The following is a 15,097-nucleotide window of genomic DNA, read 5'->3' as shown; positions in this document are numbered from 1 at the left end:
CACCACAACTGCACTATACAGGCCACAGCCCACAAGGACAAAAAGGACAGAAACTCATTGAAAAGAGGGTTCGGGGAGCCTGTCTCAAGTTCTGTCAAAGAGAAGGTCCTTGTCAATGGATTCCTGAAAGGTTTTCTATTCCACAAAATTCCTCTTCCTGCAGCTCCCTGAAGGTGAATGCTGTATGGAACCAGCATATGGGACTCAAGGAATCAAACTTTGTCTGGAGTTGAGCCTGTTCTTACTATAATAACCCTGTTAAGCCTCGAGCAGTTATTTAGGAAGAAGCTTGAACTCTGGAACCAAAGGAACCCTGAACTTTGACTCTATTAGTAAATGGCTGAGCAAAATCCCATCTCTTCTCTGGACCTCAGTTTCCCTATCTGTAGAGTAGGGAAGTATATGCCTACTAGAATTATTTTTAGGGCTGTGCCTGTGGCTCAAAGGAGTAGGGCGCTGGCCCCATATACCAGAGGTGGTGGACTCAAACCTAGCCCCAGCCAAAAAAAAAAAAAAAAAAAAAAACTGCAAAAGAAATAGAATTATTTTTAGAAATAAATCAAAGATTCATCAGTGCCCAGCAAACAGTAAGTGCTAAATGATTGTTAATTCATCCCTCTCTCCCTTATCAGCTTTCAAATTCCTACCTACATAACGAACCACCTCATTCCATATCTTATAAAAAAAAGATTTTTCAGACCTGTCTCCATCTGAAATAATACTCCCACACTCAGGCCAAGTACATTCCTGTACCATAACCCACTTGCCGACTACCTCGCCTTAGAGCCTATTATGTAGGTATCTGTTTCCCCCGACAGACTGTGAACTGCTAAACATGGGTTTTCTGGAGTGTGAGCCTAGATCAGGGGAAGGAAAAGAGAGAACACTCAACTATTTGCTGTAATTAGCTAGAAATAGAATAATGATCGGCAATCTGCTCTCTTTAATTTTCCTCAACAACAGAAAAATTACCGCAGGAAGATTATTTTGTGAAAACAAATTGGAATGCCTATTATTAAAAGCCAAACTCATCTGTAGCCTCCTTTGCCAAAGCTGCCTTCCCCATCTGTTTGGAAATGCAAGTGTATTCCGGTCTGGATTAACCTGCCAGATAAATCCAAGGAAGGATATGGAGTCTTAGAACAATTATTTGGCAGGAATTGGCTTTCTCAGCATCTTGCTTTGAAATCCAGGATTTTTCTGTTTGATCTCTTTGCCTGTGACTCAGAAAATAAACCCTTCTTATTTTGTAGGCTTATGCAATAAAAATCATAAACAATTTGGAAAATGGTGGAATGTTCTATTGGTGAAAAGAACTTAGAAAGATCATAGAATTTTTATCTCTGGAATATCTCATTTTAAAATTTCAACCATTTTGAAATTATGGGCATTCCATTTTGAGACTTCCAGGCAAACAATGGCACATCGCAAATGCATCCATTTTCCTCTCCTGCCTGGAATTCCACTATTATTCTAGTAATGGAATGTTTAAAAGGTAAAAATCATCAGGAACAAAGAGATTATAAAAGGAGATAGCTGACAAAAGAAATTAAGAGACAACATCAAATCAGGCAATATGGAAGTGGATGAAATTGAACGAGCTCATTTAGTAGAACACAGGAAGCTAAAATCTTACATCTGTAGATGTTGATACCAAGTCAGTTCGTCTCATACAACTCCAGAAGGGCTCTGGACATAAAAATGCTTTAGACAGGGATGAGGCATGGAGTTGAGAGCAGTCAGAATTTTCTAACCAGAGCAGTTAGGCCCTTCCATTTCCCACAGTCAGGGGACTCCTCATCCACCCATCTCTACCCCACTGCCTGCCCCAAGGAGCCAGAGAAACTTGCCTTGGGGATGTTAGGCCCACCCGTGTGTGTTGGGGAGGGGGCGATGGTGAAGCTCATGCTTCAAGTTAGTGAGCAGACACCTCCATTCTGAATGTGAGACCCCTAGTTTACAAACTGTTGTCAGTCTAGCTTGGGCATAGCCCAGTTCCCCAGCCAAAGGTAGGAAGGGACTTATTTCATTGAAGCTTCAGAGAAAACATTTCTAAATTCCACTATTATGGAATTCAGAATGCCATCCCACCCAGCCCCAGTGAAAAAGCCACTCATCACCCGTCACTGTGTGCTGAGGAGCCATCTGTTTGCAAGCCCTGCTCATATACACAGAGGTTTAGCTCCTTGAACTTATGTATGAACAGAAAGCCAAAATCACTGGAAATTTTAGAAAAGCTGTTAATGTGAAAGAGATTAAACAAAGAGAAAAGATGGTTTCTGAGGCAGCAGAGACAACACGGGCGGTAGAAGAAAACTCTTCCATCTTTTCATAAGCTCTTGGGAGCTACAAGAGAGGATACCGTTACTGTGAAACAGAATGGGATGCTAAAAGGAAAGAACAGAGGACAAGAAAGAGTTTTGAGAAATTAAAAATACATATAAGGGGGAGCATCTGTGGCTCAAAGGGATAGGGTGCTGGCCCCATATACCGGAGGTGGTGGGTTCAAATCCAGCCCCAGTCGGAAACTGAAAAAAAAAATATATATATATATATATAAGACCCAAGGAAAAAAATGCCAATAGCTGAGATAAAGTTGTAGAAATCTCCCAGAAAGTAAAATGCAAAGAGATGAAAATGAAAATGAAAAAAGAAAATATAAGAAAATTGGGGCTTGGCACCTGCCGCTCAGTGGCTAGGGCACCAGCCACATACACCGGAGTTGGCAGGTTCAAATCCAGCCTGGGCCTGCCAAATAACAATTACAACTACAACCAAAAAGTAGTTGGGCATTGTGCCGGGCACCTGTAGTCCCAGCTACTTGGGAAGGCAAGAGAATCGCTTCAGCCCAGGAGTTTAAGGTTGCTGTGAGCTATGACACCACGTCACTCTACCCAGGGCGACATAGTGAGACTCTGTCTCAAAAAAAATAAATAAATAATAGAAGAGAAAAGAAAAGAAAATTGGAATGTCCAACACCCAACAATCTTATAACAGTTCCTAACATAGAAAATGGAAGTGAGGAAAACAATTGCAAAGAACACAAGAAAGCCTCTTAAAAGTGAAAGGAAGCACAGCCCCAGGAAAGGAAGTGAAGGGAAGAGAAGGGAGGAGAACGGCCCTATCATGGCACATCACCACGAAATTACAGAAAGGCGGAGATAAACAAACAATCCTCCGACGGCTCCGGGACTCACACAGGTCCACGTGAGGAGGAGGAAGCGAGGACGGCTCTACGCAACCAGAAGACAATGGGGCAATGCCTTCAAAATGTGAAGGGGAAATTCTTTTCAAGTGGGACTCTTACCCAAGGCCAAACTATCACCAGAGATAAAGGTAGAATAAAGGACTCGGAATGAAGTTTCTCTGCCATGCACCCGTACTCAGGAAGCTACAGAAAAAGATGTTCCTGCAAATTAATAACCCCAGCACACAGTCCAGAATGATGGTGCGGAGGAGACCCAGGACAAGCACTGGGCCTAGAGGGCAGCCTGTTCAGACCGGGGCTCAAAGATGGGGAGCTCCTGGCCTGAGCTCCCAGGTGGGAGAAAAGGGAACTGACATGCTCGAGTGTGGAGAAGGCACTAAATACAAAGTTAAGGGGACAAGTGTCCTTTGTTACGTGGATGAATTACATCCTGCTGAAGTCGGGGCATTCGGGGTGCCCATCCCTGGAATAGTTTGCACTGTACCTGACGAATTTTTATCCTTCATCCCCTCCCCTCTCCCTTTCTTAGTTTTCAGCATCCGTCACACCACTTTAGGACCATATCTATCCCTAGTTGGGCTCCCACTGATGAGTGAGAACATGTGGTATTTGTTTTTCCATTCCCGAGATACTTCACTTCAGATAATGCTCTCCAGTTCCAACCAAGTTACTGCAAAGAACATTATTTCATCGCTTTTGATGGCTGAGTACTACCCCACAGTATACATGTCAATACATCCCCATTTTCTTTATTCACTCATCAGTCCGTGGACGCTTAAGGTGGTTCCAGACTGTTGTGAGTTGTGCTGTGCTAAACATTCAGATGCACGTATCATTTTTATAAAATGATTTCTTTTCCTTTGGGTAGTTAGCCAGAAGTGGGACGGCTGGATCAAATGGTCGGTCTATTTTAGTTCTGAGGAATTTCCATAGTGGTTGTACTTGCTTACACGCCTACCAACAGTGGATAAGTGCTCTCTTTCACCCCATCCGTGCCAACGTCTATTGGTTTTTAGTTTTAGTAACGCCAGTTCTGACAGGGGTAAGACGGTATCTCGCTGTGGTTTTAATTTGCATTTCCCTGGTGATCAGTGATGGTGAACGTTTTTCTTCCTGTGTTTGCTGGCCATTTGTCTATCTTCTTTTGAGAAAGATCTGTTTATGTCTTTTGCCCAATTTTTGATGGGGTTGTTTTTTCCTTGATGATTTGTTTCAATTCTTTGTGGATTCTGGATATTAACCCTTTGTCAAATGTATAATTTCCAAATATTTTCTCCCATTCTATAGGTTGTCTATTTACTCCGTTGACTATCTCCTTTGCTATGCAGAAACTTTTTCTTTTAATTATATCCCATTTATTTATTTTTGTCATTGCTATATTTGCTTTTGGAGTCTTAACTCACAAATTCTTTGCCTTGGCCAATGTGCAAAAGAGTTTTTCCTAGGTTTTCTTCTAGAATTTTTATGGTTTGGGGGTCTTACATTTAAGTCTTTAATCCATCTTGAGATAATTTTACCACATGGTGACAGATAGTGTTCTGTTAGTTATTTTGGTAGACATGTTAAAATGTTTGGAAGAAATGAATGGGCGATTCTCAGAAAATAAGACAAATAAGAATCAGTCAATTAACTTCAGAGGGAAAATGAACACTGTGCAAACGAGAAGCCATAATTATAACACATTACTTGGCTTAACAGCACATTGTGATGAACATATTATAAACTTTGACTATTGATTTGCCCAAATTTGAATATAAATATAATGATGAAATGGGAGGAGGGGGATAGGAGCTAAGTTCTCATCAGTCATGGCAGGGAGTTTAACAGATGTCCAAATGATGAATCAAAAACTAGCATTATTGGCTTGGCACCGGTAGCACAGTGGTTCCAGCACCAGCCACATACACCAAGGTTGTACTTGCTTACATGGCGGGTTTGAACTCGGCCGAGGCCAGCTAAACAACAATGACAACCACAACAAAAAACAGTCGGGTGCTGTGGTGGGGGCCTGTAGTCCCAGCTACTTGGGAGGCTGAGGCAGGAGAATTACTTAAGCCCAAGAGTTTGAGGTTGCTGTGAGCTGTGACGCCATAGCACTCTACCGAGGGCGACATAGTGAGACTATGTCTCAACAACAAAAAATAAATAAATAAGTAAACCCCCCTTTAAAAAAAAAAACTAGCATTATATAATCTGTTATGGAATTAGAGTTTAAAAAGAAATAGAACCACAACCATATTATTTTGAAATATTGGTAGTAGGGGAAATAGTTGTAGGACTTGAGCACGTTCATTCCTGGGAAGTGGGGGGCTAGGAATAGGCAGGGGGAAAGAAGGAGCTGAATTTTTTATCATTAGAGCCCTTTTTAACTTAAAAAATATATATACATGGATTAACGTTAATTAAAAATATAGTCATGGTGGGTATATTTCTTTCAAAAGCAGATTTTCTGGTGCATTGACATGGTGGCAGAAGGGGGCTGCTGTCACAGTGCTGTGGCTGACATCTGGTCGGCAAGTCACCCCTCTCCGGGCTCAGCTTCCTCCTCTGTGAATTGGTGGCCTGGATGAGAGGATGGGCTCTGTACCACATTGTCACAGCACCAGCATTCCACCATTTAGGGCTTTTCTTTTCTTTCTTTCTTTCTTTCTTTTTTTTTTTTATTAAATCATAGCCGTGTACATTAATGCAATCATGGGGTACAGTGTGCTGGTTTTATAAACAATTTGAAATATTTTTATCAAACTGGTTAATATAGCCTTCACGGCATTTTCTTAGTTATTATGTTAAGACATTTATATTCTACACTTAGTAAATTTCACCTTGTAAGATGATTTAGGGCTTTTCAAAGCATCAGATCATTAGCCAATATGTTTGGCTTTGGTTAAAAAAAAAAGTTGCAAAAGATACAAAAATTTAACATGCCTCACCCACGACCTCACCCTCTGAAGAAAGTGGTCCCCAGCGTAGGGCTGCCAGAAATAGCAAAACTAAATTAAATTTAAAATGTCACACCCAGGTAAAGCAGACTATAAACAATAAATAATTATTTTGAGTGTAAGCAAAGACTAAATTATTTGTTATCTGAAAATCTGATTTAACCAGGCTTATCAGTCTCTTCAGCTTCAGTGGTCAGGTGCCGACCACGTGGCCCTGTTTTCAGGAAACAGCTACTGGGTGAGGATTTGGTGCCCTAGACAAAGATCTGTGGATAAACTGGAGCCAGCAGCCTGTGAAGGGGCCAGAAGTAAGAACTGAGCCTAATCCTGAGTGGCATCTCACCGATCCAATCCAATCCTTCTTTCAGTACTTAGGGGAGAAGCCCCAGAGAACAGGCCCAAACAGAGAAAATGACACTTCCAAGGCCCTGTGTGCTTATGACTCCACCTCCTCCTTAACTAGGCTGGGGACTTGTCTGGGGCAGGAGCTATGCCTGATTCATTTTGGGGGTATCCAGAATGATGCCTGGCACAGTGTGGGTTGAATGAATGTCCATAGCGTGGACAAAGCGAGGCCCTGCCCTCTCTCCACTTCCCATCTGCTGCGTGAGACACAGTTTATGTCACGGGCAGGTGGGCGGCTGGTGCAGATGCAGCCAGGGCTGTCAGTTGCTGGGATTCCTGCCCGTTTGCTCCCACCCAGTTCTGTGCTAAGAGCTTGGGTTCATTCTCTCATTCAAGCTCATCCAGGGAGTTCTCATTCAATGGCCCCCTGAGGTAGAGTCATCCCCCTTATCCACAGTTTCACTTCCCATGGTTTCAGTTACCTGGGGTCAAGGGTGGTCCAAAACTGGGTGAGTTAATGTGCAATAAGATATTTTGAGAGAGATCACATTCCCTTAACTTTTATTACAGTATATTGCTCTAATTGTTCTGTTTTAGTATTCGTTATTATTGTTAACCTCTTACTGAGCCTAATTAACAAATTAAACTTTATCACAGATACATATTTATAGGAAAAATGTAGTATTTAGAGGGTTTAGATTATCTGCAGTTTGAGGCAACAACTGGGGGTCTTGGAACATGTGCCTTGAGAATAAGAGGAGACTATGGCAGTTATTGACCTCGTGTGACAGATGAGGAAAACTCAAAACTCAGAGCTCTCACAGAAGACGCTAAAGGCCACACAGCCATTTGGGTGGAGTGGGGGTTGCCAGGGTTGGAATCCAGGTCTGTTTGGCTCCAAAGTGAGTTCTTCCTCCACGGACACAGGAGCGTGCGGGTGAGACGGTGCAGAGGTGACGCCCACCGTAACCCGGCTCTTGCTGTGTTTTCAGGAGATCAGTTACCTCCAGTTCCCGGGAGAGCTCCTGATGAGAATGCTGAAGATGCTCATCCTACCGCTGGTGGTCTCCAGGTAAGGGGCAGGATTTTGGCTAGGTGGGCTGGGGCGGGGAGAGGGGAGGGCAGATTCTGTCAGTGCCTTGCACCTGCTGCAGGTGGCTGATGGCACCTGCAGGCCCAGAGGGAAGTGGGGCTGTGAGCCCTTATGGACAGTGTCGTGGGCTGCTGGATTCCAGGTCATTCGGTGACACTAATTATTCAATCTCATCCAGTGGACTTTTTAGTGAACTGAGCAAGTGATTTGGAATCGTAGGCATGACCTGACTGCAGGATAGCTCAAGGCCAGCGAGTTCAAGGATGCCTTCCCAGAGGAGGGGCTCTTTGCTCCTAGCAGGAGCAAGGCATGGGAAAGACAGCTAACTCTGGAGATGCTCCAAAGATGAGGTGTGGGTTCATCTGTGTACTGAACTGGCTGTGTAGCCTGGGACAAGCTATCAAGCCTCTCTAAGCCTCAGTTTCCTCACCCTACTTCGTAGGACTGTCATGAAGTGGGGTTGTGAGCCCTTATGGACAGTGTCATGGGCCGCTGGATTCCAGGTCACAAACTGTATGTTTGTGTATGCTAAGGGTTCAGGAGGCCGGGTCTCAGGGGATGGAGGGAAGGGTAGTGGAAGGTGAATTTGGAGGCTGGGGCTCTTGTTCAATCATGAAAGATCTTGAACACCTGGCTAAAAAATTTAGACTTTCCCCAGTAGGCCAAGTCATTCTCCATGGAAATCATTGGAGATCACTTGGCCTCTACCAGTGATGTGTTAGGTGACCTCAGGAAAGCCCTGCCCTTCTCTGGGTTTCAGATTTTCCAGCTGTACAACGAACTCCTGCTCTCGATGGCATCTGAAAGACTTTTGCTCTGAGGCTATGGGTTTGGAATATTCACCTCCCAAGACTCTCTTGCAGGGAGGAAGGTGAACAAGCCCCTGAGTCCTGGGGGTATAAGTGGGTTCTGTCCCCTGGGGACAGCCTCCCAGCCTCCCTGCTGCCGAGGACAGAGCCAGCTCCTCTGCCCTCTCCCTCTTGCAAGGTGGAGCTATTGCTCCTTAGGCCAAGGGCACCAGTTACTGGGACTTTGTGCTCTCCCAGGGAGGCTCTTGCAGGCAGCATTCAAGTCTCTCCGGACTCAGCTTTCCAGGCTCTGCTGGAATTCCACTTCCCTCAGGAAGCCTTCCCTGACTCCTCAGCCCGCTTTGGTTCTTGTCTCTTTATGCATCTTTTGAGTCATTCACTGAGTCGGTGAATCTGTCAAGGTCACCAGTGACCTCCATGTTGCTAAATCTAATAGACACTTGGGATTCTGATCTCTACACAGCAGCTGGTAAAGCTGATCACGCATGCTCTCATGAAATACTCTTCCCTATGGCCTTCCCCAATCCTGACGTTGTGTAGAGAGCACAGTGTGAGAACTGGGGAAGGTCACAGGGAAGATATTTCACGTCAGTTTCTCTTCCTACTCAGCTTCCAAACACTGAGGTTTCTCAGGCCCTTTCTTCTCTAGCCCTGTGGCTTTGATGTGCCACCTATCAACCCAGCACTCCCAGATACAGCCCTGCCTCCCAGATCTCTCCTCCAAGCTCCACACTTGATGAACCAACTGTATACACTAGAACCTCTATAAGGTGAACACCCACGGGACTCTAGCAAACTGATCAGTGTACAGAGGTGGTCAACTTAAGGAACCCAGCCTACTGCACATCCAGTCTATGAAAATTAGGTCAACTTAAGGAGGTGGTCAGTGCGGGGAGGTGGTCAGCTACAGAGGTTCTGCTGTATTTGACATTTCCAGGTGGATGTTTCACAAGCATCTAAAGTTTAATGTAACCAACTTGAGACTTTTTACCTAGTAAACCAACTCCTTTTCTTGTTCTCTGCTTGTCCAGAAAAGGCAGCTCAGTCTGCCCAGGTGTCAGGCAAGTCCCCAGGGTGTTCTCTCTCCCTCCCCGCCCTTAGCCGACCCTCAGCTGCCCCAGCTGATTCTGCCTCTGCCTCCCATTCATCTCGCCTCCCTCCACTGGAGTCCCGAAGCAGACCAAGCCCTGCCCGGCCTCGGGGTCTGCACACATGCTGTTCCTTCTGCATGGAACACGCTTCCCCGGTGTCATATTCCTCCTCCTCCTCCTCTTCCTTCTGGCCTCAACTTGCACGTCACCTCCTTAGAGAGGCCTCCCTGCTGTCCTCCTTCACGCCACCCGGCTGTCCTTCCTGCGCTCTGTTCCTTTCTCCGGCACTTGTCATACGTTGTCATTCTAGGAGTATTCACGTGTCTTTACCTTCCGCTAGATTAAGCTCTGTGAAGTTGGCCGTGCTGGCCACGTGCCTGGAGCATAGTAGGTGCTCATTAACACCTGTCCAGTGAATTAATGAATTCAGTAATCCCGTGTCATGCTTTCTGGGTGCTTGGCCCGTGCTGGGCATGGCAGATACCGCGATGACCACGGGACTGTTCACAGGCTGTGGGGAAGAGTGACAGGAAAACAGACAATCACCCCACAGCTGAATAAGTGTGCTGGGGGAGGAAGCGGCCCCTCACCAGGCCGCGTGGTGCACCCTCACGGCTCACTGTGTTCACGGCCTGGGCGTGGCCGCTGTCTCAGAACAGAGGCCCTTGCGTGTGCCCTGGCGTCAGACAGACCTGAGTCCCCATCCCAGCCCTGCCATTCCTTGAGGAGGCCCTTGGCCGGGTCACTCAGCTTTTACAGAAATCCTGCTCAGAAGCCAGAGGCCTAGCTCCTAAACCTGCCTCCACCACAAATGATCCTGTGACCCAGGGTTAGGCCCTCCCATCCTGGGCTTCCTTCCCCAGGGACTAAGGGCCCATCCAATTCTCCGAGTTCTTGCTCTCAAACACCTGGTCCCCCTCTGTGAGGCTAACGTGCTTGCTCTTGGCTGGAGATGGCGGCACGTGGTATTAACTTGAGAGAACCCAGCACATGTTCAAATGTCTCGTTTGTTTATTATACAGTTTGGGCAGATGCAGAGCAACCGTGTCACTAAAAAATGGAAGTGATTTAAAATTTTCCTACCAAAGGAAAATAAAACTTCCCAGGGAGAAAATGGCATATTTCTGAGCCCTAAATGCCTTGTACCTGAACCCTCCTTCCTGTAGCCCAACCTGGTCTGCAATCCATCCATCCATCCCTCCCACGCTGCTCCCGCCAGGTGTCCCTGCCCTCAGGAAGAAACCACTCTGGTGTGAGGTTGTCACCCAGGGAAGAGCAAACTCATCCGAGCGGCTTTAAAACACTCAGATGTCAGGCCTCACCTTGGGCTCACTAAACCAGAATCGCCAAGGGACCTAAGCAGGGATTTGTTTTAAAAGCTCCTCAAATATTCTGATGGTTTAAAAACCCCTGAGTGTCTTGGGCTCACATCTTTTGTCCAGACAGCTGCTCTCCCATCTCTGAGGGCTCCAGGCTGTGACCCAGGAGGTGGGTTTTCTGCAGCACCTTTGCTGTTGGACGTCAGGAGGACACACGGTTAGGTTCATTTGCTTCTGGTTCTAAATAACCTGCAGGTCCAGGCCCCAGAGCTTGGCACCCACAACTATCTACTCCCACCTCTTCTCCAGGACAACTTGCTACCCTTCCCCCTGCCAAGCCCCTGGAACCAGGCTGGCCTCCCCGCGAATCCCGAGGCATCGGTGTGCCACCCCTGTCTCCATGCTTCTGCTGTTGCTGATCCCCTGCCGTGAATGCCCTTTCTTCTATGCTTAATTTAGTGTTGTCTTGCCCCGAGTTCAAGACCTAGCTCAAGTTTCTGTCTGCGAAGTCCTCCCAGCTCCCCATTTGTTGGTTGAAGCCCGGCTTAGTCACTTTCCCCACAATCCGGCATCTTCCAGCTGTTGGGCTTCTTTTTGCTAGAATCCACGTTAACCCAGCCCCTAGCCCGACCCCTCCGCAGAGAGGTGTGCTGCAGCCCAGCTGAGTGCGCCCGCCCTTGGCCGGTGGCGGCTGAGTCACAAGGAAGGTGAGCAGGCAGCACAGACAGGCATCTTTGAGGATCCACAAAGGGTGCAGGGCAGGTGCAGATGTGCAAACCAAGATGCCGACCAAGTCTTATAGTCTTACCTGCACCATGTGAAGAACACCCCCTCACAGGGTTACTATGAGAATTAAATAAGGTAACGCACCTGCATAGCGCTCAGTACCTTGTGGATGCCACATCTTTGTTTTTCTGGATTATTCAAGCATCACCAGACCACTCCGAGGCCCAGATGTTTCATGAAACCCTCCACCTTTGTTTCTGTTCTTAGCAGGTGGCCCCTTGGGATGACTTCTTCCTTCCTTATGGTTTTAAATGGCACCTGAAGCTTCCTAGGCAGCTCCCTTCACTGAGGTGCCCTGGGATACTTGTTCACTCCCAGCACAGACCTGCATCAACACCCTCTCGCTGCCTGAGCTGTGCACACCTTGTCCACAGTGGCCTCCTCGGAGGCACGGGCCAGATTCCCACCCATCTCACCACGATGCACTCACCTGGGGCCCAGAGCTGTTCCTCGTGCCACGACTGTCACAGCCTCCTCATTTCCCGTGAATTCCTAGTGTCTCCTGCCCCTTGCCTTCCTCTGCCCTTGCCCTCCCTTTGCCAATCTCCCATTCACACAGACATCCCTTGCTTTAACTGGTTCGTGAAGGTGGCAACTTCACTGGCAGCTGGAAGAGAGCACAGGAAAGAACCTGTTCACATTTAGATTGTAAGGCCTTCTGCTGTCTCCTGGGTGTGTTTGTGCACTTGGGCACTATGTGTATTCGTTACCAACTGCAGTGTAAGAATCAGTTGATTCCTACTGGTTGATCCATCCCCAAGTCTCCGTAGATCAGCAGGCTGGATAGGGCTCAGCTGGGTCCTCTGCTCAGCACCTTACAAGGTTGCAGTCAAGGTGTCAACTGGGCTTCATTCTCGTCTGGGGGCTCAACCAGGGAAGAATCCACTTGGCAGCTCATTCAGGTCATGGGCAGAAGAGATTTCCCTGTGGCTGTTTGTCTGAGGGCCCCTGGCTGTCAGCTGGAGACCACCCTCAGGTCCTGCAGGCTGCTTGTAGCTCCCACCTGTCTCAATGGGGCAGTTCACCAGGTAGCACTGGGCCACATCATGGTGGTTCTGTCACATCATAACCTGTGTCACCTTTCGTTAGAATGGGTCACAGGACTATCCAGGGAGTGGCTCCTTGAGGTTGCCTTAGAGCGTGTCCACTTCTTTCTCTTCCTCTGCTCCCAGACCAGCCAGAAACCCTGCCCTTTCTCTTTCAGAGGTCACCCCCACTTATTCTCTGTCCCTGGAGTAGGGTGGGGTCGGGTGGGGCTGCTGCTTGTTTTCTGGTTCTAGTGGCTCCTCCAGAAATTTCTTCCGAACAAGTACAGCTCCCTCATTGCAAAAAGAACTCTGAAGAACACAACTTTACCCCGTCATCTGATTTCTCACTGCCCACTACAGGGTCAGATACACTACACAGTAGGTGCCTTTAGAAGCTGTCTTTTTTAGATGTTTTTGTACTTTAAGTAGATAAGCAAATTACAAACATGTTAGATAACAGAAAAAAAAATTTTTTCCTAATTCTTTCACTATTTTTCTTTTACCTATAAATATTTGTTCTTATCATTCTTAGTAGTGATGCAAAGGTCTACCAGGTCCAGGGTGTGGTTCTTGGCTGACCCGTTCAAGCTCAACCTGTCTGTGCTCCAGCATCCTCTGATGTTGGCCGGAGGTGACCAAATAAACCAAATGGCAATTTATTCATTCACAGAGATAAAATGCATTTGCCAAGAAGGACAGATGCACATAGCCTCTGGCCAGAGCATTTTTCCCTGTAGGCTTAGCACATGGGGAACCCACTGGTTACATCTGATTGCTGGAAGGACCATTTAATTATTTCATTGTGTAACCAGTGGAACTGTGGGTCTGCCATTTTCAGTGAATTTTGGCCCTCCCCACAACCCTCAGCCTTATGAAAGAGTCCCATCATATATGCATTAACTTAAGTGAATTTGATTACATCTACTCTGAAAAAGAGAGAAAATCATTTAAACAAAGCAGGAGACACACCCCCTTCTAAGTGTACCACAGGAGAGGAGGGTGGGCTTTGCCCTCAGCCAGCCTCAGAGCCCATGTGCCTCTCAAGGTGTGAGCACTTCCCTGGAGGTGGTGGTTCATGGGTCGTGACCCCTTTGTAACAATGAAAACACATCCTGCATATCAGATATTTACATTACGATTCATAACAGTAGCAAAATTACAGTTACGAAGTAGCAACGAAAATAATTTTATGGTGGGGTCACCACAACATGAAGAATTGTATTAAAGGGTCATGGCACCAGGAGGCCTTAGGAAGGTGGAGAATCACTGCTCCAGGGCATGCAGGGAGGTATGTTTTATAGATCCTGGCCTCTAAGTGTGTGCTGACTGCTTCATCTGTTGTTCACCTAAGGAAACAACCCACTCCAAGGCTGGAAGAAAAACTGTCTTGAATGAACTTAAACAAAACCATATCTCCTGAACTCTATGGGCATCTCAAGGGATATATGTTCAGGGGTAAATTTAACTGTTTTTTGCTTTATTTACTGACTTGCAACCGAATATGCTGAATGTGGTTCTACTCCTCTGTACAACCAAAAAGCCCAGTGTCTTCCTCTTGAGGCCTCTATCCATTGGTCCAGGTCAGCTTGTTTCATTCAGTGGAAGTTTCTGGTGCCAAGTAGAGAGAGAACTGGATCAGCTAATCCTGGTTCCTTCCACATGGTGTCGCTGTTGAACACAGGTCCTGCATGGTTTGGTAGCCATCTGTATGCTGACGCTTACAGGGATGCCTTGCTCTGAAATCCTGGGTCACACTGAAGTGCTCAATCATTGTTCCTCAAAGCAGCCTCAGGCATGCCTTGAGATTAGCTCCCTGGGAGTCAGGGGTTTCCTCCCCTGGGAGTTCACCCTCAGAGTCTTAAGTGCCAACAGATAGATCTTGGTTGGGAGACTCCAGTGTACAGTGACACTAACTTCAAATCACAAAGAGCAGGAGACAGAAACTTAGTTTCTTTTCTCTCACAAAGCCCCTGGGCCTGGCATGCTAATTGGTACAACTTCCCATAATTCTGCAGACCTCAAGAAGTTCTCAAGAAGGGGCCCTCCTATCAACCCACAAAAGACTCCTTTCCCCTAGACAGTGTGTACCTTCTTACCTTACATTTACTATTCAAAAGATTCTTCTCAAAGTAAAATTGGCTGCAAGGGGAATTTCACCATCAACCTATGAATATAGAAGCCTCAGACAAAAGTTAGAAAATTCTGCCTTGCATTACATTGGCATAGGAACAAATAGTCCGAAGGATAGGACCTATCACAGCACCATCGCCTGCCTGCATCAGGGCCCCTTTCCCATGAGTGATGCCTGCTGGGGGGCCAATGGATTTGCCACTCTCAGCTCCCTTCCTGTGCCTCCACTGGTGACTGACCCCACGCTGATTACACCTTTGCTTAGAAAAGTCAAGCCTTTAGGACCCAGGAGGCTTCCTTTCCTGTTCTCCCCCCATAAGGCCACTTGTTACTATTCTGATCCTTTTTG

At 46.7% G+C, this 15,097-nt stretch overlaps 1 protein-coding gene across 2 annotated transcripts in view; it reads left to right on the top strand.

Annotated features, from left to right (window-relative positions):
• The window catches only part of SLC1A7 (solute carrier family 1 member 7), a 51,086-nt gene that overhangs the window by 1,329 nt on the left and 34,660 nt on the right, over positions 1–15,097 (top strand). For both annotated transcript variants that reach the window (XM_053576544.1, XM_053576543.1), the window contains exon 2: positions 7,485–7,564. In XM_053576544.1, the coding sequence (XP_053432519.1) occupies positions 7,485–7,564 (80 nt within the window). The remainder of the gene's footprint in view (positions 1–7,484; positions 7,565–15,097) is intronic.

This window comes from Nycticebus coucang, chromosome 22, assembly GCF_027406575.1.
Source record: "Nycticebus coucang isolate mNycCou1 chromosome 22, mNycCou1.pri, whole genome shotgun sequence".
NCBI lineage: Eukaryota > Metazoa > Chordata > Mammalia > Primates > Lorisidae > Nycticebus > Nycticebus coucang.
Note: the sequence above shows the minus strand (reverse complement) of the source record. Positions and strands in the feature narration are given on the sequence as shown.